The following is a 26,360-nucleotide window of genomic DNA, read 5'->3' as shown; positions in this document are numbered from 1 at the left end:
CCTGGGAAAGCGCCAGGACTGACTCACACCCTGGCAGGACTACCTTACCCAGTGCCCGGGTGCCCAATATCAGGGCGGGCCGATAGACTTTAATAATAACAATAATAATTAGGCATTTATATAGCGCTACGAACCCTCAGGTATCTGAGCGCTGCTTATTATTACCCACGGGGTGTGGTGCAAGGGGTATTCACGGGAAAAGACAATGGCGAACCCAATGTGGAGACGGGGAGGTGTGAACTGTGGGAAACAGCAAAGCAGATCATGCAAGCACCAGATACATGGCTGCACTCTGATCCCAAACCGAAGTGCTTGTCCTTTTGTAAATTGAAAAAATATTTATCTTTCAAATAGATTTAAAAAGCTGTTACTCTCAGCCCCCGGCCGGTATGGCTCTTACCCCGCCCCCTCCCCCCCCAGCCATATTGCCCATTAGCAAATGGTTACCTTTCTTGATGGCACTACTAGCTCGGTGCTTGCTGCGCACAGTGTTCTCCCACCAAAAGAACTCCACAAAGTACGGACGGAAAGAGCAAAAGAATAAAAAATGAACCTAGCTAGAACGTTTTGCGTGAACTTTCACGGATTCAGAAACTCCCCTCCTGGACTTCACAAAAACTACGTATATATTGTCTTGGAGGCGGCGGACTGGAAGAGGAACCACCACCTGGGCAGTTGTTCAAATTGCCAAGATCTCTTTATCATTACATCGGTTTTTGATACATTTGGGAGTATAGTTGCATCTTCATTTCTCCCGTTGTGATTCTGGCATGTGGAACTAAGTGGCCACAAGAGGCAATCACCCAACGGCTCCCCGGAAATGCCAAGTCCACGTCAATTGCATGGCCTGAAAGTGGGAGATCACCTTTCGGACGTCGGACGGTGTAAATCTCCTGCACCGGAGAGAAGTACTAGGACACATTTGATGTCCAGGAAGGACCCAAACATTGGCCGCCCCACGGAGGCTTTCAAAAAAGGTTTCGTTTTGTTAAATGCTAATTTATGGAGGTACCCATGGCCAATTACCGATTGGTGTGAGGAAATGAAGGCGCATTTGGCATCACGCATTCTAGCAGGCTTCACCTCTTAGTGCTACAATAATATTTAATGGTTTTGAAAAGGGATAAACATTTCATGATTCAAGCTGACTAAGCAGCAGCACACAGTTAATCTTTTCGTGATGTCTTTGTGCCATTGTGAACAATGGCTAGTGTGTCTAATTTCCTCGCTCAGTTTCTAGGGATTAAGTGTGGAACTGGTCTTCCCGGCTTGCCTTGGTGAATTTGCATTAAGGCAGACTCAGCTGCCTGACTTCTTGACTTCCATCAAAAGCGTCATTGTTTAGAAGCCAGACACCGCCCCTATAAAGAAGAAACCAATTTAATTTATCATAATTAAGATCTCCTTTGTCCTAGCATATTGAAACTTATTGTGCTTATACGAGGTAATGTACCAATCCTTGTTTTGAAAATACTAGGAAATTGGTAGGATCCTAGAAAGGCAACTGAGGTGAAGTTTCGGTGAAACAGTATTGTGCTTTGGAGAGAGGTGTGCTTCCCTGCAGCTCCCTGTAAAGACAGATATCCAGTTGTAACATTTTTGGCTTCCATATGTACGAATGACATCTGATGCTGGCTCTCTTATCGCCACTTAAGAACCCGGACCAAGGAGGCATAGCGTTTTCTATTTTCTTGGAATAAAGGAACACCTAATGTTTTCTTTTAAGGACAGGGTAACTGCTGTCTTGTCAACAGGGCTGACTAATGAGGTAACACTGTTCACTGTTCTCAAAATGACACAGTTCCCGATTTCTGCGATCAGCATTTTGCCGTACAAAGAAGAAACAAACTAGCAAACAAACCTTACCGGCTCTACCCAGACCCAAAAGCACACACATCACACCCCTAACACAGAAGCCCATGCTTCGTCAATCAGCACATTGCTGCAATCACTCGGTCGCTGAAATATTAGTCTGAATCCAAAGGGCAGGCTTTTTGCATGTGAAGGACTCCACACCTCACCAACACCAAAGAAGTCAACCACACCATGCACTGCCCTTGCCACGGCAACCGATTCCCCCCCCAGCGCACCGATCGACATCACGGCTACCCTCATACATGACATACCATGGACAAGCAGGCACATGAGGTGGTCCTAGGCACCCAAGCCTAGCGCCACGATGACAAAGGTCACGTACCAAACAAACCCCTACTATGATGGCCTGTCCATAGGCCAATTCATCCTAAAGAACGCCAGCGCAAGGATCAGACATTGCCCAGACACTCATAGGCCCACTACCCAAGACTGCCAGACACGATGGAAGGCCTTCCGAACCAGGCATGTCTGCTCACTTTACCATGGCATTTCCCCAGCAGGCCGGTGTATCAGAAATCAGCCTGGGCAGCACCAATCCGGAATTCTACAGACACTCATGCAAAACTTCAAACACACATAGGTGCAATAAGGGGAGAGCTATGGGTGCTTGACGCCCCTACCAGGGCTACTCACTTCACAAATGCCTCAAATCTACAGCAAGACTTTCTACAAGAAAATAAGTAGAGTGCCTAAGGGTACCTTACTCCAGTTCTCAGACTAATGATTCAATGTACCCCAAAGACCCACACCTTGTCATTTTTACAGGTGGGCAATAATAGGCAATGGGGAGAGCCTCTCTATCCCAAACCCCTCTACCTGGCAGCACTGAGCAAGACTCGCTTGGACCCACACCCTGTACGCAGCCTCAACAAACGTGGACAAGTAGGAAATGGGAAGGTCACTAGGTGCCCAACTCACCACTCCTATGCCATAGATATGGACACCCTTATCACAAACCAGCACTTCATTGAACACTCGAGGGGGTCATCAGTTCCAGGAGATCATGTATACATCCCCCAAACAAGTACACAGCCTAGCGTACTGTATTAGAGCATGCTTTCTTCTTTGTAGAGAACTAGAAAGTGTGCCTTCTTGGCTCTAACCACCAGTAACAGCCTGCATTCCAAGCTTCTCCTTTGTTTTTGTTACTGTTTTCAGCTCTCTAACCAGTACAGAAGCTTCGGATGGAGGCTCCAAACTGCCTGACAAGGCTTCATTCCAAAGGCCCCTTTGTGATGTGTAAACACTGCACAAGGAGACGCGGAATAGCTCTGTCATAGGAGGTGCAAGGTGAAGCTTCCCTGTTTTCCCCCTAATAGCGTTAACATCATGCTCTATTTAGAGGCCATGGGAGATATAGCTATAATTTTGGAAGAAGGAGGCACCCCCTTCTCCGTCAAATATTTTAAAAACTACTGGACACAATAACCCAAGATGCCCCCCGGAAATAGAGTCAATGCTTCATGCCCAGGATGTTTCATACCTGGTCCAATTCTGTCTGGTGGTTTTCTCTGTCCGCTTGAGCAAAAATTTACTTTTTCCAATATGGGAAAAATAATGGGGACTAGGCCGAAACTGCGTTCTTTTGTTTTCTTACTAAATGTCCATTCTGTGGGGGCCCGTAAGTACAATTTTGTATGTACCTTTTCAGCCAAATCCTGCGTACGAGTCAAAAGTTATCAGCAATTCATTTTTTGGGTTTCCTATGGTACTTGATATTCAACTTAACGCACTTTTATTTATATATATTTATATATATATTTTGTTTTATTGCATTTTATTAGGGTTTATATAGCGCTTTACTCCAAAGCGCTTTACATGGGACAGAAATACATAACAAGCATTAACAACAATGAATCAAGAATCGGAAAACAGTAATGGGGTCGTGGTGGGAGAGGTAGTAAAACTGTAGGAAGGGATGTAGGACCATCGCGAAAGAGATAGCACAGGTGTTATGATGGTGATTGGAGGAGGTAAGATTTGAGAGACGTGCAGAAGGAGGAATAGGAGGAGATGGAACGGATGGGGAGGGGAAGACGGTTCCAGTGGAAAGGGGCAAGAAACGGAAAAGATCTGAGGCGGGATGGGGCGCAGGGGAGGAGAGGTGAGAAGGAAGAGATCCACAGAACGAAGTGGATGAGGGGGAGTATGGAAAGTGAGGAGAGAGGAAAGGTAAGGAGGGGCGAGACCATAGAAGGATTTAAAGACAAGGCAGAGGAAGTTGAATTTGAGATGGGAGTGAAAGGAGAGCCAGTTTAGAGAGGCGAGAGAAGAGGAGATGTGACTGTGAGGAGAGAGAAGACAGAGCAAGCGGATAGTGGAGTGGTAGATGGATTTAAGATATATATATATTTCTGAGGCTTATGGAATCTGCTTAGATCACATGCTGTGCATAGGCTGACATCTAGTGGAAGCTCCAGAGTATTACAGTTTGTTTTTCGAAACTCGAAAAGGGGCGTCGAACCAGGGTGTGCCAGTAATACTACCCCTAGTGTGACGTCCCGTGTACCCATGATACCTCACGCGTGTAGGACCCTCAGATTGTTTTTTTCTGACATACTAGTCGGACGCATGTTGCGGAGTTCCCTTAGCTCATAGCAGTTTATAATTACAATTACTGTTAAATACTTCCCCTTTCACTTCACACTGTACGCCGAAGATCGACCCTGGTGAAGATTGAGGAAGACAGCCGTCAAGGACTGCCACGACGGACTTCGGACCTTGGAAGGCCTCAAACTCGGCCCTGTACAGTAATTCAAATTCTGCCCAAAGTGTAACAGGAAGTTTCCCTGGGTAGACAAGCACAATACGTGCAATCCGACCCCAAAGGACTGGCCGGCGGCCACGTTGGGGACAACACCCAGCGGCAAAAGCACTACACATACTACCTCCACTAAGCACAACAGCCCCGGCCGTGACTCGACACGCGTGTCGAGCGATCAGCAACGGAAGACACCAAGAGAGCAGTCCAACGAATCTGTGTCCTCTGGGCATTCCCGTTCGCCTCATGACAAAGGCCAACCGTCTTCGGTTGACAAAGGTGTCGCACTATCAATAGTCCCCGAGGCCCGATCGTCTGATGACGATACCGCCCTCTATCCTACGCAGCCAGTATGCGTAGCGTCTACACCCGAGATTCGACGTCCTTCTTCAAATACCACATCCGAATCTCGACGCGAGGTGTCAAATCCCTCGGAGGCCCCTTAAAACACTGGGAAAAATTCCTCTGGTCATGGGAAGGGGGATAAACAACATAAAAGGTCATCTTCAGAACACCATGTTCATAAAGAGAAACAGAGGGCCCCTAAATCAATAGAAAAGTCCAAAGTCTCAGACCCTACCACTAAAAGTAAAGTCATTCCTCCCACTGCTCACGATATGGGCATTGATGAGGAACCAGAAAATGTTGTTGTTATTCCTAGCTCCAGAGAATGGAACTCAGCAGATATTGATAGGGTCATGAGAAGGATGTCATTTATGGCTGACTTCTATGAAAAGGACCCTAATTACTTTCATAGTTATGCCAACACCCCGGCTACCTCTGCCCCTTCAGGGTCTAAGGCAATACCTAAATCCTCTCAGCCCCTGCTAAAAATCTCTGCTCTCACGCCCTGGCTCAGGGCTTGGTCACTGACTCCTTTGTGGTTGAATCTTACCACCCTGATTCATATTGTGATGGAACAGAACAACAATTGGGTGTCCAAGAAGACATGGATTTCGCTGAAGAGATCCTAGGAGACAAGAGAGTCATTACTCAGGCTATCCCTATATTAAAATCCATCCAGCGTAGGATTGATCCCTCTCTGGTAACCCCAAATCTCACTTGTGCGGTTAATCCGCGAGTCAAGAAATTGTTCCGTGCCACAGCCTCCGATCCCCTGTACATTAGGGGCCAATTAAAACCGGATTCCAAGGTCGTAACAACCACCAGAAAGAGGGCAGGTACACTGCTTGTTTTTTTTGAAGCACCTCCTCATAAAGAGAGTAAAAGACTATACGCTCTGGGTAGAAAGGTTGCCTCCACTTCCGCCTATCAGGCATGAATTGCCAACAGTGCCATTCTTTTGGCAAGCTAAAATTGCCATCAGTGGGAGGAGGTATCTGCTTTGGTATCCTCCGCACCCGAGCCCCTAAAGAGCCAATTGGCTTAACTGGCAGCAGATGGAAGGTCTGTATCAGGATGCATACTAAAGACAAACTTTGATGCAGCAGATAATGCTGGAAGGTTAATCGCCGAAGGCACTGTTATAAAGCGTCACACTTGGCTAAGGCAGTCAGGGTTCAAACCTGAAACCCAAGCCACCCTCATAGATATGCTGGTAGAGCCGAACGTACTATTCGGCAAGGCAGTGGAGGAGGCTTTAAAAACAGCTAAGGATGAGTACAAGACCATAAAATCTCTTGGCCAACTCACCAATAAACCCTCTGGACAGAGGGGAAACAATTTTCGCCACTTTCGTGGCCAAAGTTCCCAAAGGGGTTCAAACTATTACCAGAATCAGGGAACCTCATTCTGGTAATTTTTCCAGTTTCCAGTCCTTAAAGGGTGGCGTGTTTTCCCTTAATATTTGTCCCAATATGTATTTAACGAGCCAGTATTAAACATTTTGGCAGAGGCTAGGTCAGCTCAAAGGCAACTGTTTAGTCTTGTAATAGAGTTCGGACATCTCAATTTACCCCATAGATGTATGGATATCTTGAAACAGTCAAGAAAACCTAACACGAGGCACTGTTACTATGACAAATGGAAACGATTCGTAATTTAGTGCCAGAATAAGCAAATCAACCCAGTTCATTGTACTCCTTCTAATGCTGTCATCTATATGCTCCACCTTCTGGATGCAGGGTTAGTGTTTAACTCACTTAAAGTGCACTTGGCAGCTTTATCAGCCTACACCACTTCCCATAACAAGGTGTCATGGTGGAAAGTGCCAGTCGTCAACGCATTTATGGAAGGAGAAAAGAGACTCCGCCCTCCAATTTCTAACCCACCACCAGGTTGGGACCTTAATGTGGTACTTGCTAAGCTCATGGGACCGCCCTTTGAGCCCATGCACAAATCTAGTCTCAAACACCTGATTTATAAAAAACTGCCTTCTTAGTAGCCATCAACTCCATAAGAAGGGTCATTGAAATTCTAGCTCTGTCAGTGCAGGATCCTTTCTTTACTATTCATAAGGATAAACTGATTTTACTCACTCACCCTAGGTTCTCACCTAAGTGCATTATCAAATTCCATGTTAACCAGTCTATTGAGCTACCGGCCTTCTTCCAAGAACCCAAAAGTTCTGCTGAGGTGACACCCCACACTCCAGATGTGAGGAGGACGGTCCTCTACTATGTAGACAAGACCAGACAGCTAAGAAAGACAGATCAGCTGTTTGTCTCCATAGCTCCAGGCAGAGAAGGAGATTGTGTCTCTAAGAATGCCATCTCTAGATGGATAGTCAGATGTATCCAACTGTGCTGTTCCCTTTCAGATAAAACACTGACTTTTATGCCAAAGGCCCACTCTACAAGAGGTACTGGAGCCACTTTGGCTTTCATTGCAAATGAACTCCTTGACAGCATTTGCAAAGCAGCTACATGGAGCTCTATCCACACCTTTACTCAGCACCTCTGCATTGACACTAATTCCAAGCCAGAACCTCAAGTGGGACAAGAGGTTTTAAGACATTTGTTTGCTCATGAACCTTCTCACATCCCACCTCCTTCTTCTAACACTGCTCGCTAATCTATGCACAGCATTTGATCTAAGCAGATTCAACAAATCTCAGAAGGGAAACATTACTCACCGTAATCGTATTTCTGATGTTTGTATCTGCTTAGATTCACATGCGCCCGCCTTTCCTCCCCTCTGAGAGAAGGCGCATAGATGCTTGTAGTCTTATCTATCTTATCTGCTTGGATACTCTGAACTCATGCTACTCCTCATGCTACCTCATGTCATAAAAAATACAATCTGGGGTTCCTAGACGCATGAGGGATCATGGGTACAGGGGACGTCACACTAGGAATAGTATTACTGGCCCGCCCTGGTTCGACGCCCCTTTTCGAGTTTTGAATAACAAACTGTAATACTCTGCAGCTTCCACTAGATGTCGGCCTATGCACAGCATGTGACTCTAAGCAGATACAAGCATCGGAAATACGATTACGGTGAGTAATGTATCCCATATATATTCTGTTATTGTATGGCCAAGATATAATAAAAACGGATGTCACCACGGAGGACAGTTCACATGCTACAGTAATGTAAATGTATGGATCCTGGCTTTACGGCATTTATTTTCTGATCATTTTATCTGTATAAATTCACACTTATTTGTTGCTCTGTCAAACAAAAAGTTGCAATTAGTATGTTTCCACATATTAAAATGAGAAATGGAGAGTCCTGCAATGGGATGCTCACAGAGCTGGTTTCTTACATATCAAGCCAGAATGTATTTTCACCTTATAAAAATAACAGTGGAATGGTAGTGCTGCTGACCATAGAAACATCTCTGAAGCCATTGAAACATCTTGAACAGGAAATACATTCATGTGCAGAGTCTCTCCATTTTGTGTTAAGCTTCCACAGCCATTGCACTGCAAAGCATGATTTTGAACGTGGAGACCTAAGCAAGAGGCCTTTGTTTCTGCGTTTTTCATTATTTACAGATACATGCTGAAAGGGAAAAAGAGTGATTTCTGTCTGTATTTATGTGTATGAATCAGTAAGATAGAAAACAGGAAGACTTATTTATAGGGGTGGTTGATATCAGTAGTTGTACACCCCAAATCCACCATATGTAGGGTCCCCTAGCCCTGAGAGTCATCTGGCATCTGCGTGGCTCCTCACCTCGGCATTTCAGTCAGACCATAGGCTGGATTACTGTGGTATGTTGAGACCTGCCTATTTTAAGCAGCTGTTTAATGGGTAACCTTTTGGGAGAGATGGTCCAGCAGTGGTCTTCTGCGTGTTCTCATAGTCCACTGGGCACTGAGCAGTGGATGCACTTACACACACCGTTATACAAGATTGAAGATCAGTTGTTACACAGATGACACATGTAGGTCCACCTAAATCAGTGGTCTGCAACTTTTGGCTCTCCAAATGGTTTGAGTTACAACCCCCATCATCCCTAGACAGCATAGTCAATGGTGAGGGATCAAGGAATCATAGCCAAAGATATGTGTAGAGCTGCGAGCTAGAGATGTCTGCCATAAGTGATTCTCTGAATGCAATCGGAGGATGCTTGTCATGTAACAAAGCTTGCACACACCGCCAGGGGCCGAAGCAGACTGCAGAGCAATTTGGCTGTAGCACATGCATATCTTTTTCAAAATAGTAGTAGATTTCTTAATCACTTACGCAGGGCTGTAGTAGCACACCATTATGGTTGCTCTTGTTGATGAGAAGCCTGGCAGTGACTCACAGACATGTGTGGCACATCCAGTCAAGTTGGTGGGAGCCCACACCACCTAAAGCAAGAGAGATGGATTAACGTTATCATGGGTAAGGAGTGGGGGGCTACACAACATATACTACTGGAAACACAGCAATTCATGAAGGTGTACAGTGTCACTTTACCAGATGTTGGATGCTACACATTAAAGCAATAAAATGTATGAATGTACACAGCAGATCATTGGAGTGTATGGTTGGCATCCAGAGTGTAGAGGGCATGTACACCACTAAGGCATTCTGAAATCTGACAGCACTTTAAGCCCAGAAGGACGGGATCTGTGAAATGCTATGTCTTGAAAGATGAACCAGGTTGCTTCAACTGTGTTGTACTCGTTTTTTTGTTAAAAATTACTTGGCAAAACTGAGCCTAAAACAACTAAAACACTCCCTTGACTTGAAATGTTATCAAGCATGGTGCATGATTTAGACTAAGGGAATAAATATCCCTCGATTCACTGCTCTAGTCCCCTCAAAGAGCCCCTCCCCTCAAATGTACCCATCTTTGAGTTTAAACAAATGCGATTTGTGTGGCCGAAAGTTATCTCTAGGTGCCCAATAACTGAGAGTGAGCATGGTACATTTGTCTGAAACAGCATCAGGTGCTGATGTGAAAGCCCTAGCTTTTTTGATTTTTGCTTATATTATTAAAATAAAAAGATGTATGTAATTCTGTTTCTGAAAGGGGAATCTGATAATCAGACCCCCTTTTATAAAGCTCCATGCCAAAAACATAGAGCAAGCATCCGTGTGTTGAATGAGTCCCCTGACATCTCCCGACATCTGCAGCTACTGCTCTCCAGTGGCAGAGGGCAGGTTCAAAGGCCACATGTGCATCCCTGACATCTGCTGTTGCATAAGGTCACTGCAGGAATTGGTATCATTTTTACTTTTAAACCTCAGAACTAATATCTAATAATTGACTGCCAGTCTGGTGGCAGTGTAATCTCTGGATATAAACTATGCCTGGTTTTGAGATGGTGCACGATGAAAGCACACAATTATCAGAGCAACAACTATTTGATATCATGCAAGTGTCAACCCTGTCAGGCCAGGCCCAGCTATGTTAATGCAATGTGAATTCGTGTTTACCCTGGTTGTTTCCACTGAACCAACTGATAGAATAGGAAGGTGCTGCCTCTACTGATTCCCAGGGAGGGAGGGTAATACCCCCTCTCCAGGCCCAGGACCTGTCCGTAGGAAATCTCTTGAGAGTTGCTGTGTCAAAGGCAGTTCTGACACAATAAAGTCAGCCTCACACCAAGGTGTTACACAAATAGAGGGCCTTTGAAGTCAGCAAGCCTAGGAAAGAGATGGAGTTAGAGTAGCCAAAGAGTTAAGGTTGGCCTGAGAAGGGGTCCCACCATCTTGCTTTTCTGTCAGGCTCTCTTCCTCCCTGTCCCCTCCATTTCCTGGAGGACAAGGGCCCTTTGGGTATGATGTCAGAAGGCTTGAAACTTGTTATAGCAACAGGGATTTGAGTCCTTACAGCAGGCTTGCTTTGAACCAATCCCCTGTGTCATTTTGTTGATTCATCTTCGGACATTAGGGAAAAGAAGAATACACATCTGGACAGCTGTTGGAGGTGCAGTCAATTCCAGAATCCTCAGTCATAGAGTCATGGAGGCATCCAAGGAAGATGGAAGCTCTTCTGCCAAACCATCTCAGAGCACATTGTGGGTGACATGCTGTGCACCAAAGCCTGCCACTCTCTCAGCGGCAATGGAACCAGGGTCCTCACTAGAAGTGAAGGAAACTCTACACATGCCAGCCAAACTCCCTGGACTTCAAGTGCAGAGTAAAAAGGACTCACCTTTTTCTGGAACCCCTGGTGTTTACTCACAGCAACCCGGAGCCCAAAAGCAGCTGGAATCGTATTATTGCACCAAAGATACTGTTGAGCCAATCGCTACGCCTTCAAGCTGACACAAGTCCTGCAGTTCTGCTTGTGGCACCCTGAGCGAAATTAGAGTAGCTTGCTGCATGTCAAACTACAAAGGCGCTGGTTCGACCCAATGCAGCTGGCCATCTCCAGCAAAAAGAACCGCAGGCACAGCCTTTGTGAGAGCAGCCGATATGAGCACTGACTCGATCAGTTGGAATTATCAAACAACGTTGTGAATGCCAACTCGACCCAAGAAAAGATACTGGGCCTCATTACAAGTTTGCAGGTATGGAAACAGGGGTGCCGGTAAGCTCACCGGCACCCTTGTTTCCGGACCGGCAAGCTACGAGTCTGCCGGCCGGAGCAACTGTGCTAGATAGGAATGACCCTGCTGGGTGCAGCAGCCACGGTAGGCAGAGTCTTCATGGGAGCACCGTCACGGTTGCTACCAGTGCTCCTGTGCCTCGACTCCCATAGAGTCCAATAGGACTCTATAGGAATGGGGATTAACTAATATACCGGCGCCGCGCCTGACTTCCCGGGCCGCCGGACTCATAACGAGCCGATGGCACCGGGAGGTCAGGCCCCGGTAACCCGGTAAAGTATTCTGAGTCCGGTGGCAACCTGCCGGTAGCACCGGCATGGTTACCGCCAGACTTGGAATGAGGCTGTCTCACTGCCAACTTGATTGTTGCTCGAGTCGGTGCTCAAGTTGGTTCGCCATCTTGAACACCAATTCAGCCCTTCGGGAGCCTATAACACCGAACCGACTCAACGCCGACCACCAAGAAGGCTGGCACAATTCTTTTGAACCTCCAAAAACAAGAATAAGGTACTGTTTAGAGGCCCTGTCCCCATAGCCCACCTTCTGGGACCACAGTAAATTAAGCCTCTTTTTCCACCTTGTTCTTCCAAAGATTTCCTTTTTGAATGTGACATTTTTGCAAAGTAATAAGTCACAAAGTATCTTCTTCAATAATAACTCAGCCTGTCATCCTTCTGAGGTCGATAGAATGAATACAAGAGTTGGGAAGAAAACAACAACAACCTATGCTAGCAATCATTGTATAAAATAACAAGCTATTATTATCATGTTATTTTAGAACAAGTGTAAGTAAATAGTCAACCTTTCTTAAGAAGATATGGAAACCCCCAGATGTTTGTTATATGTTCAGTGTTGGTTTTCGGCAGTGTTACTTCAACAGCTGTGACAATGTTTTGGGATGAAAAAGTAGGCCCCTTGAGTGCTTCGTGCCCATATCGGAACCATTTCCCTGTCAGCAAACTATTGTTCAGTCCACAATATCACAAAACTGTGGCTCCTAATTCATTGTCCTTAATGCAGGCTAGAACCCTTTCTCTGATCCACAAACTTGAGTTCTGCCTTCACCAAACTCGGTCAATATTAGTACCCATCTGTATAGTAGTAACCAGGGATGGAAATAAAGATGTGTTGAGCATAAGCTAAAAGCAGCTCCTGGGCACCATTTAGCAGAGAGCTCATTCACTGCATGCCACCTTCAGAACTGCACATCTTCAGTAGGGTTCCACATCACATATGAACCCATCAGTAAGGTGCCAGCTGAGTATAGTGACGTCTAATTGCAGTAGGCCGTCAGTACAGTACCTCACTCAGGAAGGCCAGAGCAAAGGGCACTGAGGGATTTCCTATTTGGATCCTCAAATGTGCCAACACTACCAGGTATTCTGGATAGCCACTGACTAGATAATTCATATTTAGAATAAAAAGTCTGTTGAATGGATTGCTACAAAACATGGTCTGGATTAGACTATCGAGGCCTGGCCAAGGAGATCCCTTATCTATCTTTACCATTATAAGGGTGCTACTATGTAGCATCTGGTGACGGATTGAAAGGATGATGCATACATACCAGGAATCCTTAATAGAAGCAAGAGACGCATTGCGTAGACGTCGAAGAGAAAAGAAGTATGGACAACAGCAAGACATTGACATGTTACTGTTTGCCATTGGAACATTGAGTATGCAGGCTTCTGACCGTTGGTCTCTTCTGGGTCAAAGAAAGCATCTTAACTCAGAAATGAGCAGGGGATTGGCTGGTGACCTTGTTTAGAGACTTTGTGGAGGTGCTGGGGAGGGATTTAGTATGGAGCCAACTTTGTAGCTGGTGTGCGGACTCTAGGAACAGCTCCTGCCACTTTTCTTCAATAGTACTCCCTTCCCACACTACCTGTTCCATTTTTCAGATTTATTTCCAGGCTGTTGCAACAGAAGTTCGAGTAACTATCAACGATAAACCTGTAGACTCCCCAATGCTCACTCCTGTGAACCCTCTCTCAGCGAAAAATGCAAATATATGTACTAATGTTGATGACAAATGTACTTCCAAGTTAATTTAATGCAACTTTAAAGAGTATGTTGATTTGAAAGAATCAATTTGGAAAGTGTGTACCTATAGGCAGTATTGAGAAAAGTAGCTTAGCAATGAACCTTTACCCACACAACTGGAAACTGCTGCACCATAAAAAAGACTTGCTTTCACTGCCAAAATATATCCGAGTACATTGATATAGTTGTTTCAGGGGATTGCCATTAGAAGAATATTAATGTGTTATTGTAACTGATGTGCACAGCTATGTGGATATCTTGTATGGATTTGAAACCGACCTGGAGTGTCTGAACTGGCCCGGCTTCACAAAGCTATCTATTCATTCTGTTGATTGGGGAAGAGTGTAATCTTCCTTGATGAGCTCATAAAATCTTCCACTCATTGGAATTAGACTGATGAACTTAAATACGTGTATACAGATATGTGAAGCCATGGGGCGGGGAATCACAGTCTGAGATGGCAAGGGGGCCTTCATGTTCTTCTTTTCTGTGGTCAATCCTGCAATGCTGCCAATAAAGATTTGACAAATCAACCTCACTCAAGATCGAGTCCCCTGTCTGATTTCTGTGACACCTGCATCTTATCACTCAACGGCATCCTTTTGTAAGCTTCGGGCATTGTTGCTCCTCAACACACCCCTAAAGGGTTTACTGCAAATCAAAGCTAGTCAAACATCTGGGCTGGCAAGGCTTCATCAGAACGGCCACCACCACTTTGCTTTTGACATGGAGTTTATTTTTTATTTTTTTATTTATTGGGTTGATTTAATCAAATTAATGATTTTTACAAAACATAGTACAAAACGAAACGAAGTGAAGAAAGGGAGAAAGTGAAAATGTAGAACAAGAAGCTGTATCATGAAAGAGAAGAAACAGAAAAGAAGAAGAAGAAGAAAATGGAAGAGGAGATCATTTCATTTCAGAAGAAGAATTGTGGTTATGACGATAATTTAAGTTTCATAAGGATAAGATAAACTTAAGAGTCTGTGTAGTGGCAATTGTCCAGGTATTTCTTTCTCCACTCATTAGGCGAGTCCACCACAGTTCCAGATGTGGTAACAAGAATTTCTCGGCTATAGCCCTAGTTCCTGGGCAGTTTAGGAGCAAGTGACGTATAGTTTCTACGTTAGTGTCATTTTCACAGAAACGGCATGTGTTTGAATTACTCTGTCCTCTGAGTTTTAAGATCTCATTCGTCGGCAGTAAATTTAAGCGCGCTTTCAAAAACAAGGTTCTGGCAGCTTTGTTGGGGAACTTGCTCAAATAGTTCGGAACAATGTTCAATTTACTTTGATAGGGTGGGAGATGGCTGACTGATTTTGCTTTCGTTGCATTGTTCACGGTTTGAATCCAGTCCAGCTCACTGATTTTCCTTTTTATTTTTGACGGGTTGCGGATGAGATCTTGCTCTGAAGAGTGAATTTCCAAAAGTTTCGCTTTACGCGCCATTTCCCAAGATTTTAAAACAGAACAACGTGCTGTCAGAATTTCAGCACGTACGATGGCTAGCACATGTGAGCAATCTGGAAGCAGCATTTTCCTATAGAGCATCATGGATTTTATCTCTGTGGTCCCTTCCAATGAGAGGAGACCTAGCTCTCTTCTGATAAGGGGAGCCGATGTTGACTTTGGGAGACCTAGGACCATGCGCCAGAAGTAACTCTCTAACTCCAGCCACAGATTGGCAGGCGTGTGGGGAAGGGCTTCCGCTGCATAGGTGAGTGATGGAACCACCTTCATCCTATAGAATTTGATCAATGGTAGCAAGGAAAAGTGACCAAACTTTTTATCCATTGCCCGGGCTTGTGCCGCTAGATTTTTTGCTTTGTTCATTAAGCAACTCTGAAGGGTTACGTTGATACTAGAACAGTCTAGTGTTGCTCCTAGATATTTAATACTAGAGACTTTTTCTAGTGCAGCCCCATCCAAGTAGCAGGATAGATTTCTTGTGGTCGTTTATGTTTTTCCAGGGTCAGAATCTTGGTTTTAGATGCATTAATGGTTAAATCATTTGCTTGAATATAAGCAGCCAAGTTATAGAGCTGGCGCTGGAGGCCAATAGGGGTCATATCCATTAGGATTAGATCATCCGTGTAGAGTAGCCTTGTGGTTTTCAACTTTCCCATTGACGGCGGAAAGGAGCGGATAGTTAGTTCTGAGGCTTTGAAATCGCCCAAGTAAGCGATGAAAAGTGCCGGAGCAAGGGGGCATCCCTTTTTCACTCCACGGCCGACTGAGATTTCTGACGATAACAGGCCAGCTTGATTTAGTCTCACGCGTACCTTTGTGTCCTGATGTAGTGCTTGGATTGGTTGAAGGAGTTCAGCGGGGCATTTCCAAAGGCTCCGTTTTCTCCACAGACTCACTCTGTTTACTTGATCAAAGGCTTGCGCCATATCTATGAACGCAAGGAACACTCTCGGGCCTCCTCCCAGCACCTTGCTTTTAAGTGCGCTAAGGAACATAATGTTGGTCGTTGTGCCGCTGTTTTTTGTGAATCCCGTTTGAAACGGGTCAGCGCATTCTGCTTCACTTGCCCATCGCTGAAATTTTTGGAGTAATAAAGAGCCGAACACCTTGCCAACCGTGTCCAAAAGCGCGATAGGGCGGTAGTTCTTAGGATCTTCTTTCCGGCCTTTTTTGAATATTGGGACTACAATTGAGGTTGTCCATGAAGACGGAATTTGCCTTGCCTGTTTACATCGTTTAAAGATTTCGCTGATCAACAAAGACCATTCTCTTGGGTATTTCTTTAGATCAAGGTTTGTGATTCCGTCCGGGCCGGGTGCTCGCGATGGTTTGAGTCTTCGAAGGACTTTGAAGCTCTCGGCTTCACTGGTCAGATCTACCCATGGTTCTAGTTTTGTACAAAATTCCAGAGAACTTGAGGATGCAGGCGTCTGGAATAGGTTTGCGTAAAAATGTATCCAGGCTGTTTCACAGATCGGATTTGAGGGTGATTCCTCAAGAGGAGAGAAAGTCGATCTAAGGAGAGCCCAAAACTCCCGAGGATGGTGGCCGCAAACCAACTTCAACATGGCTTCCACATCTTGTTGATGTAAATTGCTGCGGTATTGCCTGATCCATGATTTATAAGTTTGCTGTTCCTGATTGAAGATTGCCTGATTTTCTGATGATGGGAAAGTGCGAAGTTTTCTTTTTGCTTTCCTCACTAATCGCCGTCTCAGAACCAGTTCTTTACAGTATTCATGTTTGGCAAGATTGTTACTCTGTCTGGGACCATTTGATTTAGATCTAAAAGGAACCAGAAGCGGTTGATAATCTGGTAATTGCGGATCGATGAGTTGGTTGGGCTCGTTTCCTATTCTCAGGTACTGGGCCTTTATCTTCGAAATCGAAGTTTCTGATAGTCTTAAGCGGTTTTGCTGGTTGTTTGACTCCACTTGAACGGGCGTGACTATGTTATCGAGCATTTTTGTCTTCCATTTCAGTACCAACAGATTGTGATCGCTAGCAGAGGACCTTTGTACTTCAAACGAAGTGGAAAGAGCTGCCAAGTACCTGCTTATAAAAATGTGATGAATGTCCACGGAGGAATTTCCTCTTTACCAAGTAGGAGGCCTCTCTTCTCTGGTGAATAGGTCCTCCGCCCAAAGTAAATCACAGGATGACATCGATGACAGCCACGCTACCCCCCGTTTGTTTCTAAGGGACTAAAAAAGAGGAAGATCATCAGCTGATTCATGTGGCAACCAGGTGGCATTTAGATCTCCGCAGATGATTAGCAGAGCCTCTGGACACCTTACCAGAGCTTTGTCGATAGTCTCTTCAATCAAGGCTATAAAGAATGAGTCAGTCATGGCTGCAGGGTTCCAATAGACATTAATGATGATTAAAGGTTGCGCTTTAGACTTTTCCTTTTCCACCTCGAAACGGTTCCAAATGACTTCCGTGGCCAAGAGATAAGTTGTGAATCTCAGAGTATTCTTTAACTGTAATCCAGAGCCTCAGCGAATTGCGGTTATGAGGCCAGATGACGGGCGGCCAAAAGTTCCTTTAACTGCTGGGACAAATGCCAAGTCGTAGCCGTCCATAGAGGGACGTTCGATCGTCCAAGTTTCTTGTAAACAGATGATACCCAAACACCCCAAGTTTAGGTCTCCTTTCTTAGTCAGATGTTGAAATCCACCAGTATTCCAAGACCCCAAAGAGAGGTCTGGTTTCCCAGATGTTTGTTTGGTAGCAAGGGGTGGTGAAAAGTGCTCAACAAATTGCTATTTGTTCTTATTTAGCATCAGTGCCTTTGGTAACCATGCCCATAGTTGCGCTAGTGGGGCTTGTTTTTGAGTTTCTTGGACGCCAATGTCCTTTCCACCCAGGGATTGATTTATAGTCCGTACAATTTTTGGCGTGGGGCCAAGAGGGCATCTTCTTATGCCTAAAGGATCTTTGTAGGCAATTTCATTTATCCTGGTGACGATTGTTGGTTGCTGACTCTCTGCTTCACAGCACGAGCTCGAGGGTGAGACTCGGGGGGAAACATCCGGTGAAGATTGATTGCAGGTTAAGACAGTTCGTTTCAAGCCTCTCACCTCCAAAGGTCTTGTAGACGATTTTAATTTATTGCTCAAGTTGGCTGGACAGAGGTGTGTGAGTAGCTCATCCGTTTCAGATGGTTTCCTTAGAGAAGTGGATGGAACACTCTCTTCAGGTTCGAACAAGTCGAAGCCCAACTTTAATAAGTGTTCTGCCGCCTCGGAGATCCTAACTTTTGCCCAGTTCGTGTGCACATGCAGATAGGCACATGCAGTTTTCCCTTGGTGAAACGGTTCGACCCTGGCTAGATCGTTTGTTTCTACTTTGCGGAGCGTTGGTATACATTTGAGAAGTTGTAACAAATAACTTCTATTCAGTATCACGTACTTTTTGTTATTTGGTAGTTGTTCAATCTTAAAGTTGCGTTTTGATTTAGAAACATGTTCTGTTGTTCCTGTTGCTTTCTTTTCGCTTGGTTTAGAGTTGTGCCAATTTTTCTTGTCTTTAATATTTGTTTCTGTAGGATTTCGCTTTTCCGGTAGCCGTTTGGCCCATGTGGCATGGACCCATTTAGTTGCAGGGGGGGAACTTTGTCTCGAAGGAGAATCAGTTTTTCTTGTCCTTTGTTTTAGGGGAGCGTTTTCTGAGTTAGACTCACCCAATTCGATTCCTTGAGGGATAGTTTGGTGTGATTCAGGGGTTCTGCCCTTTGGCGATCGGGACCCCCAGCTGGACTTTTTTTGGATCTTCTTACAACGACTTTCTAGAGTATAGAAAGTAGAGGTCTCCTCGTCCGTGTGGTGGGGATTGTTACTTTCTCCCTGGTCGTCAGATAGTGTGTAGACACTAAGATTTAATAAATCCTCATCTGTTGCATGATTGATTTCCTTGGTTGCGGGTACGCTTTCTAATGCAGTAGTTCCAATCTTCTGATTTGGAGGTTTAAGCTCAACCACAGTTCTTGAAGGTTCCTTATAAGAGGGTTTCTCGGACCCTCGGTGCGGCTCCCCCTTTTCGTTCAAAGGCAGCTCTTTGCTGCTGATCGATTGAGGAGAGAAGAACTTAATAGTCGTTTGCTTTTGGGTCGTGAGGTGACCTTTTGTTGCCGGTATGTTCACCTTTGCATTCAGGTCAGGAGTAGGCTCCTGGTCTGTTGTGATTAAAATAGGTTCATCGCAGCTTGCTCCATTTGCCTTTATCGTTGCTGGCTTTAACTTAGTCTTCATGGGGCCCTCACAGGGGGGCACATTTCTGGACTCTGTTCTTAGGTCCTCAAGTTGGTGAGTCGGCCATGGTTCAAGAGTCTGGGAACTGAAGTTCACCAGCTGGGCTTGCGTCGATTGTGTAGCCGCCGAAAACTTTGCGTACCTCTCATCCGTGGCGCATTTATCCATTTTGTTGTTGAGTGCGTTGATGTAGCCTTCCGAAAAAAATCAGACGACTGTTCATCATCGCTATAATGGAAGTATGATCTCTCATCGAGTCATTTATCGACTCGTACAATTTAAAAAAGGGAGCCATGGCCAAGGTTACTGTAGACATGATAAGCCTTAGATCGGTCTTTTTAGGCGAGGTGTCTTTTACTGACTTTCCTATTTTCTCACTTGAACATAGGGGTCTCATTGGGCTAGATACAGTTTGAGGGCTAACATTCAGAGACCCAGCAGAGAGTCTAGGAGTCGCAGGGCTCATTTGTTCAGCCAAGTCAGGTCCCTTGCCTTGCTTGGGATGTTCTCTGAGGTCCGGGGCTTGCACTTGCAAGGCTGTAAGGGAGTGCTCAGTGTTCACTCGAGATTCCCTCACTAGCTCACCTGAATTTGAGATTGTTGGTGTAAAGTCAATGGTTTCTATTTCGTTTGCGTGAAGTGAGATAAACGAAGGGTCTTCAACACCACTTAGGTCGATAATGGCACTCACTGAAGGTCTTTGACACCCCCGTTTCTGCAGAGGAGACTTTGTTGTGGGCAGCCTACCTACCGGAGCCGAGGGCCATGTGGCCGGGGTCCCTGAAAGGAGGCCCATAGTTTCGGGGGCTTGAGGGTCCGCTGCAGATAACTGTGGACTTGATGGATTTATGACTCCCTCCGGATCAATTGTCGACTTAGTAGAAGAACTTGGAAGGGAGAGTGCACCAGTTCGTGGGGAGCCAAAGTGCCACCTGATGTTGGCATCAGAAACTGTGCTAGAAAAGGAAGGGCGTGCTGGTTCTAGTGAAAATACTGGTCGCGCGCAGTGCTTAAAGTGGGCCGGGGCCTGCCGAGGCCCTCCGGTCCCGCCACTTGACAGCGGGTCATTGTCCCCTCACGGCCGCAGCCGCGATGGGAGATGAGCGCGCCCTCAAAAAGTCAGGCAGCTGTGACTGACACAAGTGCAGGGCAGTCACAGCTTCGCTCAAATTTGCGCGAAGCTGGGGCTGGCTGACACTTGTTTTAGTCACAGCTCAGGGTCCCCACCCACCATTAACACCCCTTTGTCTCCACTCCCTGTGCTGAGAGTATCAGGCACAACAGGAGTGGAGACAAAAGGGTGTTAATGTTTGACCCATTAACCCCATGACGGGAAGGGGTGGGGGCAGAGGAGGAGCTCACTGATATCGCAGATGGAGGTGAGTGAGGCTTGCTTCAGGCAGTGTTGAGTGGCCTCGCCGGTAATTCGCCCTTTTGACTTAATTATGCATTTTTAAATTTTACAGCGTTTCACGCAGTTAAGAATGCAGCCAATGCCGGGGGCGTGGCCAACCGCCATGTAGAGCGGACGTGATTTCGGTATGCTCCGCACGATGAGCTATTGATAAGCTGTTTTTCCCTGCATTCAAGCCGGCCTTAGCGTCTTTAAATCACCCCGAGAGCTGCCAGCTGTGACGAGAACCTCCTGGACCCCTCGCATGCGAAGGTGAAAGCCCGGGAGCCGAGGAGAGAAGACCGCGCATCCCACGGCGCGGACAGCCAAGATGGCGGCTTCCATCTGCTGAGCCCGGAGAGCCCAGCGCCAGCTCGCCCTCCGAGAGAAGGCCGTCCTACGTCGCCAAGTGGAATAGTGGGGGGGCGCCCCTGCTGACCCCCCCGGCGGCCACCCCAACGGTGGGCTCGGGAGCCCTGGGCCCGAGGACGAGAGAGCGACTGGGGCGGACGAGGGCGCCCGCCGGCCCTGCTGCAGGAACCACGGGGATCGAGGCCCGGCCGGAGCTAGAGACCGCGCACTACATCGAGTGCGAGCGCCGGCCACCTCGCGCTGCCCCCGGTCGGCGCTGCCACCGGAGCTGCACTCACCATCCATCCTCGCCTTGGTGTCCACAAACCACCCCGAGAGCTGCTACCAGCGACGAGAACCTCCTGGACCCCTCGTACGCGTAGGTGGAAGCCTGGGAGCCGAGCGGAGTGGTCCGCGCACCCCATGACGCGGACAGCCAAGATGGCGGCTTCCATCTGCTGAGCCCGGCGCCAGCTCGCCCTCCGAGAGAAGGCCGTCCTACGCACACCATCCATCCCCGCCCGAGTTGCGCTTCGGCCCGGGCCCCCCTGCGTCCCGGGGGCGGGTTGCTTGAACCGCAATACTCGGAGCGGGCAGCCACAGAGAGGAGCCTCCCCCCCCCACCGAGCACCGAGAGAAGCAGCTTAGGTCGGAACAAGAGGTCTCCCACGAACCACCATATAAGGCCCGGCTCGGACCTATCGCACCCGGCGGAGCTTGGAGGCCCTCGAACCGGCGCCGGAGCGCCAGACACCCCGCAGGAGGGCCCAAAGTGCAGACCATAACCTTACGAGTGCCGGAGGACAGTAAGTGGGCGACCTCTACAGTGGGCACTAAAAACTCGCCGTGGTGAGAGGATGTCCTACTTGGACAAGCCTACGGGGAGGGGAGCCAGGTCTAAACAGCGGCAGACCACCCTGGACGCTTACACAGCCCCCGAACCCCCCAGTCCTGAGTGCCCAACCATGGCGACTGCCGCTGGGGACGCGAGCCCTACTCCAGCGACGCCTGAACCCACCAACTCGCAACTCTTGGAGGCCATCAAACTAATCCAAACGACCATGGTGAACAAAATTGACGCAGTGGCCATAGATCTGGGACTCCTCCGCCATGACGTCCGCTCCCTGGCTGATAGAACTGATGCGCTCGAGACCCAAGTACGTGAGAACTCCGAAGCGAACACCCAGCTTCTGCACGACATGGAAGGCCTCCAGCAAACGGTCAAGAATCTCGAGGACAAGATGGAGGAGGCCGAAGGGAGGGCCCGCCGGAATAACATCCGGCTGCTCGGACTGCCTGAGGGCATCGAAGGCTCGGACCCCACCAACTACGTGGAAAACCTCCTGCTACAGGAGATTGGCGCAGAGAAACTATCGCAGGGGTTCTCCATCGAAAGGGCTCATAGGTCGCTTGCCAAGAGGCCCCCGCCTGGAGGCCCACCCAGGCCTATGATAGCAAAAGTATTAAATTACAGAGATCGCGAGGTCGTCCTGGCGTACTCTCGGTCAGGGGGCCAGATATTGAGAAATTCGGCCAAGATCGCTATTTACCCAGACTATACCTTTCAAGTGCAGATGAACAGGGCTCAGTTCACCTACACCAAAGCCAGGTTGAAGGCCGCTGGTTTGAAATACATGCTCCTATACCCTGCAAGGCTGAAAGTAATACATAAAAACAGAGCCCACCTATTCGACACGCCGGAACTGGCCCGGGACTGGATGGATGAGCAGCAACTTCCAGACATAGAAGGCAAGAGGCGCAAGCCGCACTGATACACCCACCTAGACTGCCGTATCGCATCGCACCATAAGATCATTGCAACACAACCCCGAAGCAGCTGGAAGGATCCTATCACGCGGAACACCGAGGTTTTAGCTCCCGCAACCCCCCAGGAGCTTGTTCTCTTTTCTTCTGTTTTTTCAGGGTACGTTTACCCACCTGTAGGGCACCCGAAGACCATGCCAGGTCCTAGGGAGCGGAAACGGGACAGTCACGACAAGGAATACCTCGTCAGACCAGTTATCGGTTGGGAAAGTTTTTTCTTAGGGAAAGGGGAACCAGAAATCCGCACCCTAGTTGGGAACCCTAAAGTTGAAATACCGAGACCGCAGGACTCCTTCAATACCACAGCATCTCTAACGAGACCGAGCCAAGGACCAGAACAAGTGAGAGAACACCACCACGACTATGGCTGAGAAAGTAAAAGTTATGACATGGAACGTCAGAGGCATGAATAGCCACGTGAAACAACGAAGAATCCAAACATACCTGCGACGATGCAAGGTAGGGATCGCCATGCTTCAGGAGACACACCTAACAGAGGCTAAACTGACAGCGCTAGCCAAAACCTGGCGGGGGACCTTGGTGGGATCCTCCTACTCCTCATATGCTAGGGGGGTCCTGGTGTGGATTAACCCGTCAGTCCCTTTCAAAGTCACGGACACCAAAACGGATAACGAAGGTAGGATGGCACTGGTGCAGGGTACCTTGGAGGGAAGAGACCTATGCCTGATTAGCACCTATGCGCCTAACCATGACGCCACGGCTTTCTTCCACTCCCTGAGCTCTAGACTATGCCCCCACGTAAATTGCACCATGATCTGGGGTGGGGACCACAACTGCACTTTAGACCCCCTCAAAGATAGGTCAGACAACAAACACTCCCGCCCGTCCCCCCCTGCCAAGATACTATCCAAACTGATTTCCCACCTGTCACTTAGCGACCTGTGGAGGGAATTGAACCCGGAGAGACGGGAATATTCCTTCTTCTCCCCGCCACATAACGTCCACACCAGGTTGGACTACATACTGGTCAGCCAGGAGCAGCAGGCCACTTTCAGCGAGGCACAATACTTACCCAGAGTACTATCAGACCACTCACCCCTGTCGGTCACCTGGGAGATACACCCGCCCAGACCCCCGATCCCTACATGGAGACTGCGAGCAGAAGCATTGCTTGACGCGGCCTTCAGGGACCACGTACAAGACAGCACAGACGAATACTGGCTACACAATCTAGGCAGCGTAGAATGCATTAGCACCGCTTGGGAGGCGTATAAGGTGGTTATGAGAGGGGACATGCTGGCAGCAGTAGGGGGGACTCAAAAGGTCATTACGAATGCCCTGGCTAAAGCAGAAAGTAGGCTGGGGGAGCTGGAGAACAAGGCAAATCCGACTCCCGAGCAGGTACGGGAAATAATAATACAGAGACAGGCCTGTCTGTCGCACTGGGAGTCCCTGGGGAAATTAAGCTACGCCAAACACACTGAAAGGACACACGCCCTAGGAGACAAGCCCGGCAAACTCCTGGCCTGGCTGTACAAAAGGGAAACCCCTAGGACCCCCATCTGCCACATCCTCAGACCAGATGGCACTCCGGTGCACACCCAGGCTGAAATTAACATGGTCTTCGCAGAATACTACCAGGACCTGTACTCCAAAACCCCGCCCTCGCTAGATACCGGGATCGAGGACGCCCTAGATTGCATAGAGTTACCCAAACTAGACCCACAGTTGGCCGTAGCCCTAGAAGACCCAATCACCCCAGACGAGGTCAAGGCAACCATTAGATCTTTACCCTCTGGGAAAGCCCCAGGTATGGATGGTCTCCCGGGGGAATTCTATAAGACATATGAGGAGACCCTGGCCCCTCTGCTGGCACAAGTGTACAATGAGGCCTTTGACTGCGGCATACTCCCTGACTCCATGAGGGAAGCAATAATCATCCCCTTGCTGAAGCCCGGCAAAGACGGCACGGATTGCGGTTCATATAGACCTCTCTCTATGCTAAATGTCGACTGCAAAATACTGTCGGCACTCCTCGCTAATAGACTACGCAAGGTGATCCCCCTGCTGATTCACCACGACCAAACTGGCTATGTACCCGGGCGCTCTATCACTGAAAATTTACGCAGGTTGCACCACATCATATACCGCACCGAGCAAGACACCCAGAAATACGCGGTGGCATCTCTAGACGCCACCAAGGCCTTTGATTCGGTTAAGTGGGAATGGTTATACGCCACCATGGCTAAGATGGGCATTGGACCCGCCTTCCTCAAATGGACCCAGTTGCTTTACACACACCCCGAGGCCAGAGTGCGTACCAACAAGACGTACTCCGACAAATGGCCCCTCCACAGAGGCACACGACAGGGATGTCCCTTATCCCCCATGCTCTACATCATTGCTGCGGAGCCTGTGGCCGCGTACATCCGGCAGGAATACGGTGGAGGAGGCATTATACTAGATGGAGTGACACACCTCATCTCCATGTACGCGGACGACACTCTCCTCTACCTTAACGACCCTGAGCACCTCCTGCCCTACATCTTGGAGACACTTGACTGCTTCCAAAAACACACAGGCATCCAGATAAACAAAGACAAGTCGTGTCTCTACCCCCTCGCAGCGCTATACAGCAATGAGGGCGGATCCCTGCCCCCACTGGCTCTACAGTGGCAGGTAACGTCCTTCAAATACTTGGGCATTGCCATACACCGTAGCCCGAACACTGAACACATCCTCAACACAGTCAGAACAAAGGATGCACTCACCAACTCCATGGCTTTCTGGGGAAAACTTCCTCTCTCCGTGGCAGGAAGGGCAGGCCTCCTCAAAATGGTAGCGCTCCCACGCCTGCTACATTGCTTCACCAATGTCCCCTACAACATCCCCTCAGCCTTTTTCAGAGACTTGAACAAACTCTGCAGAGAATTCCTGTGGCAGGGAGGAAGGCACAGGGTGGGGCTTGACATCCTCCAGAGACCCTACGAGAGGGGCGGACTGAAAGTCCCTAATTTCGAACTATATTTCCTGGCCAGCCAATTGAAACACGTAATGCACTGGATGGCGGATGAAACCACCACTGACACCAGACTTCTCCAGCCGGCTCTGCCACTACTGCTACTTCGAGACTTGTTGTGGGTCGAGAAAGGGGCCCCGCAGCGTCACCCATACCTGGCCAAGTTGGGAACTCAGCTCTGGAAGAGGGCCTGTAAGGCTGTGGGGCTGCGAGACCCTTACTCCCCACAGATCCCCATCGCTGCAGTAATGGCGACACCCTCTTGGGGGCACACCGAGGCTCGATCAGTATGGGAGCCTTACGGGGTGGCGACACTGGGCGACCTCGTGCACGAACACGAACTTTCTTCATTCCCCGACCTCTGCGAGCTGACGGGCCTGCCCACCGGGCAGTTCTTGCTCCACGGGGCAGTAACTCGGGCCTTAAGGAAGAGATGGCCTGAGGCAGACAATCAATTTACTGAGAACGAAACCATCGAAACATTGCTGGACACTGCCGAAGGAGGCCACGAAAC

At 47.9% G+C, this 26,360-nt stretch overlaps 1 protein-coding gene across 2 annotated transcripts in view; it reads right to left on the bottom strand.

Moving 5' to 3' along the window:
• The window catches only part of PI16 (peptidase inhibitor 16), a 98,462-nt gene that overhangs the window by 44,249 nt on the left and 27,853 nt on the right, over positions 1-26,360 (bottom strand). For both annotated transcript variants that reach the window (XM_069633418.1, XM_069633417.1), the window contains exon 3: positions 9,230-9,339. In XM_069633418.1, coding sequence (XP_069489519.1) covers positions 9,230-9,339 — 110 coding nt within the window. The remainder of the gene's footprint in view (positions 1-9,229; positions 9,340-26,360) is intronic.

The sequence above is a fragment of the Ambystoma mexicanum genome, chromosome 13 (genome assembly GCF_040938575.1).
Source record: "Ambystoma mexicanum isolate Mex_15411 chromosome 13, UKY_AmexF1_1, whole genome shotgun sequence".
Lineage (NCBI taxonomy): Eukaryota > Metazoa > Chordata > Amphibia > Caudata > Ambystomatidae > Ambystoma > Ambystoma mexicanum.
Note: the sequence above shows the minus strand (reverse complement) of the source record. Positions and strands in the feature narration are given on the sequence as shown.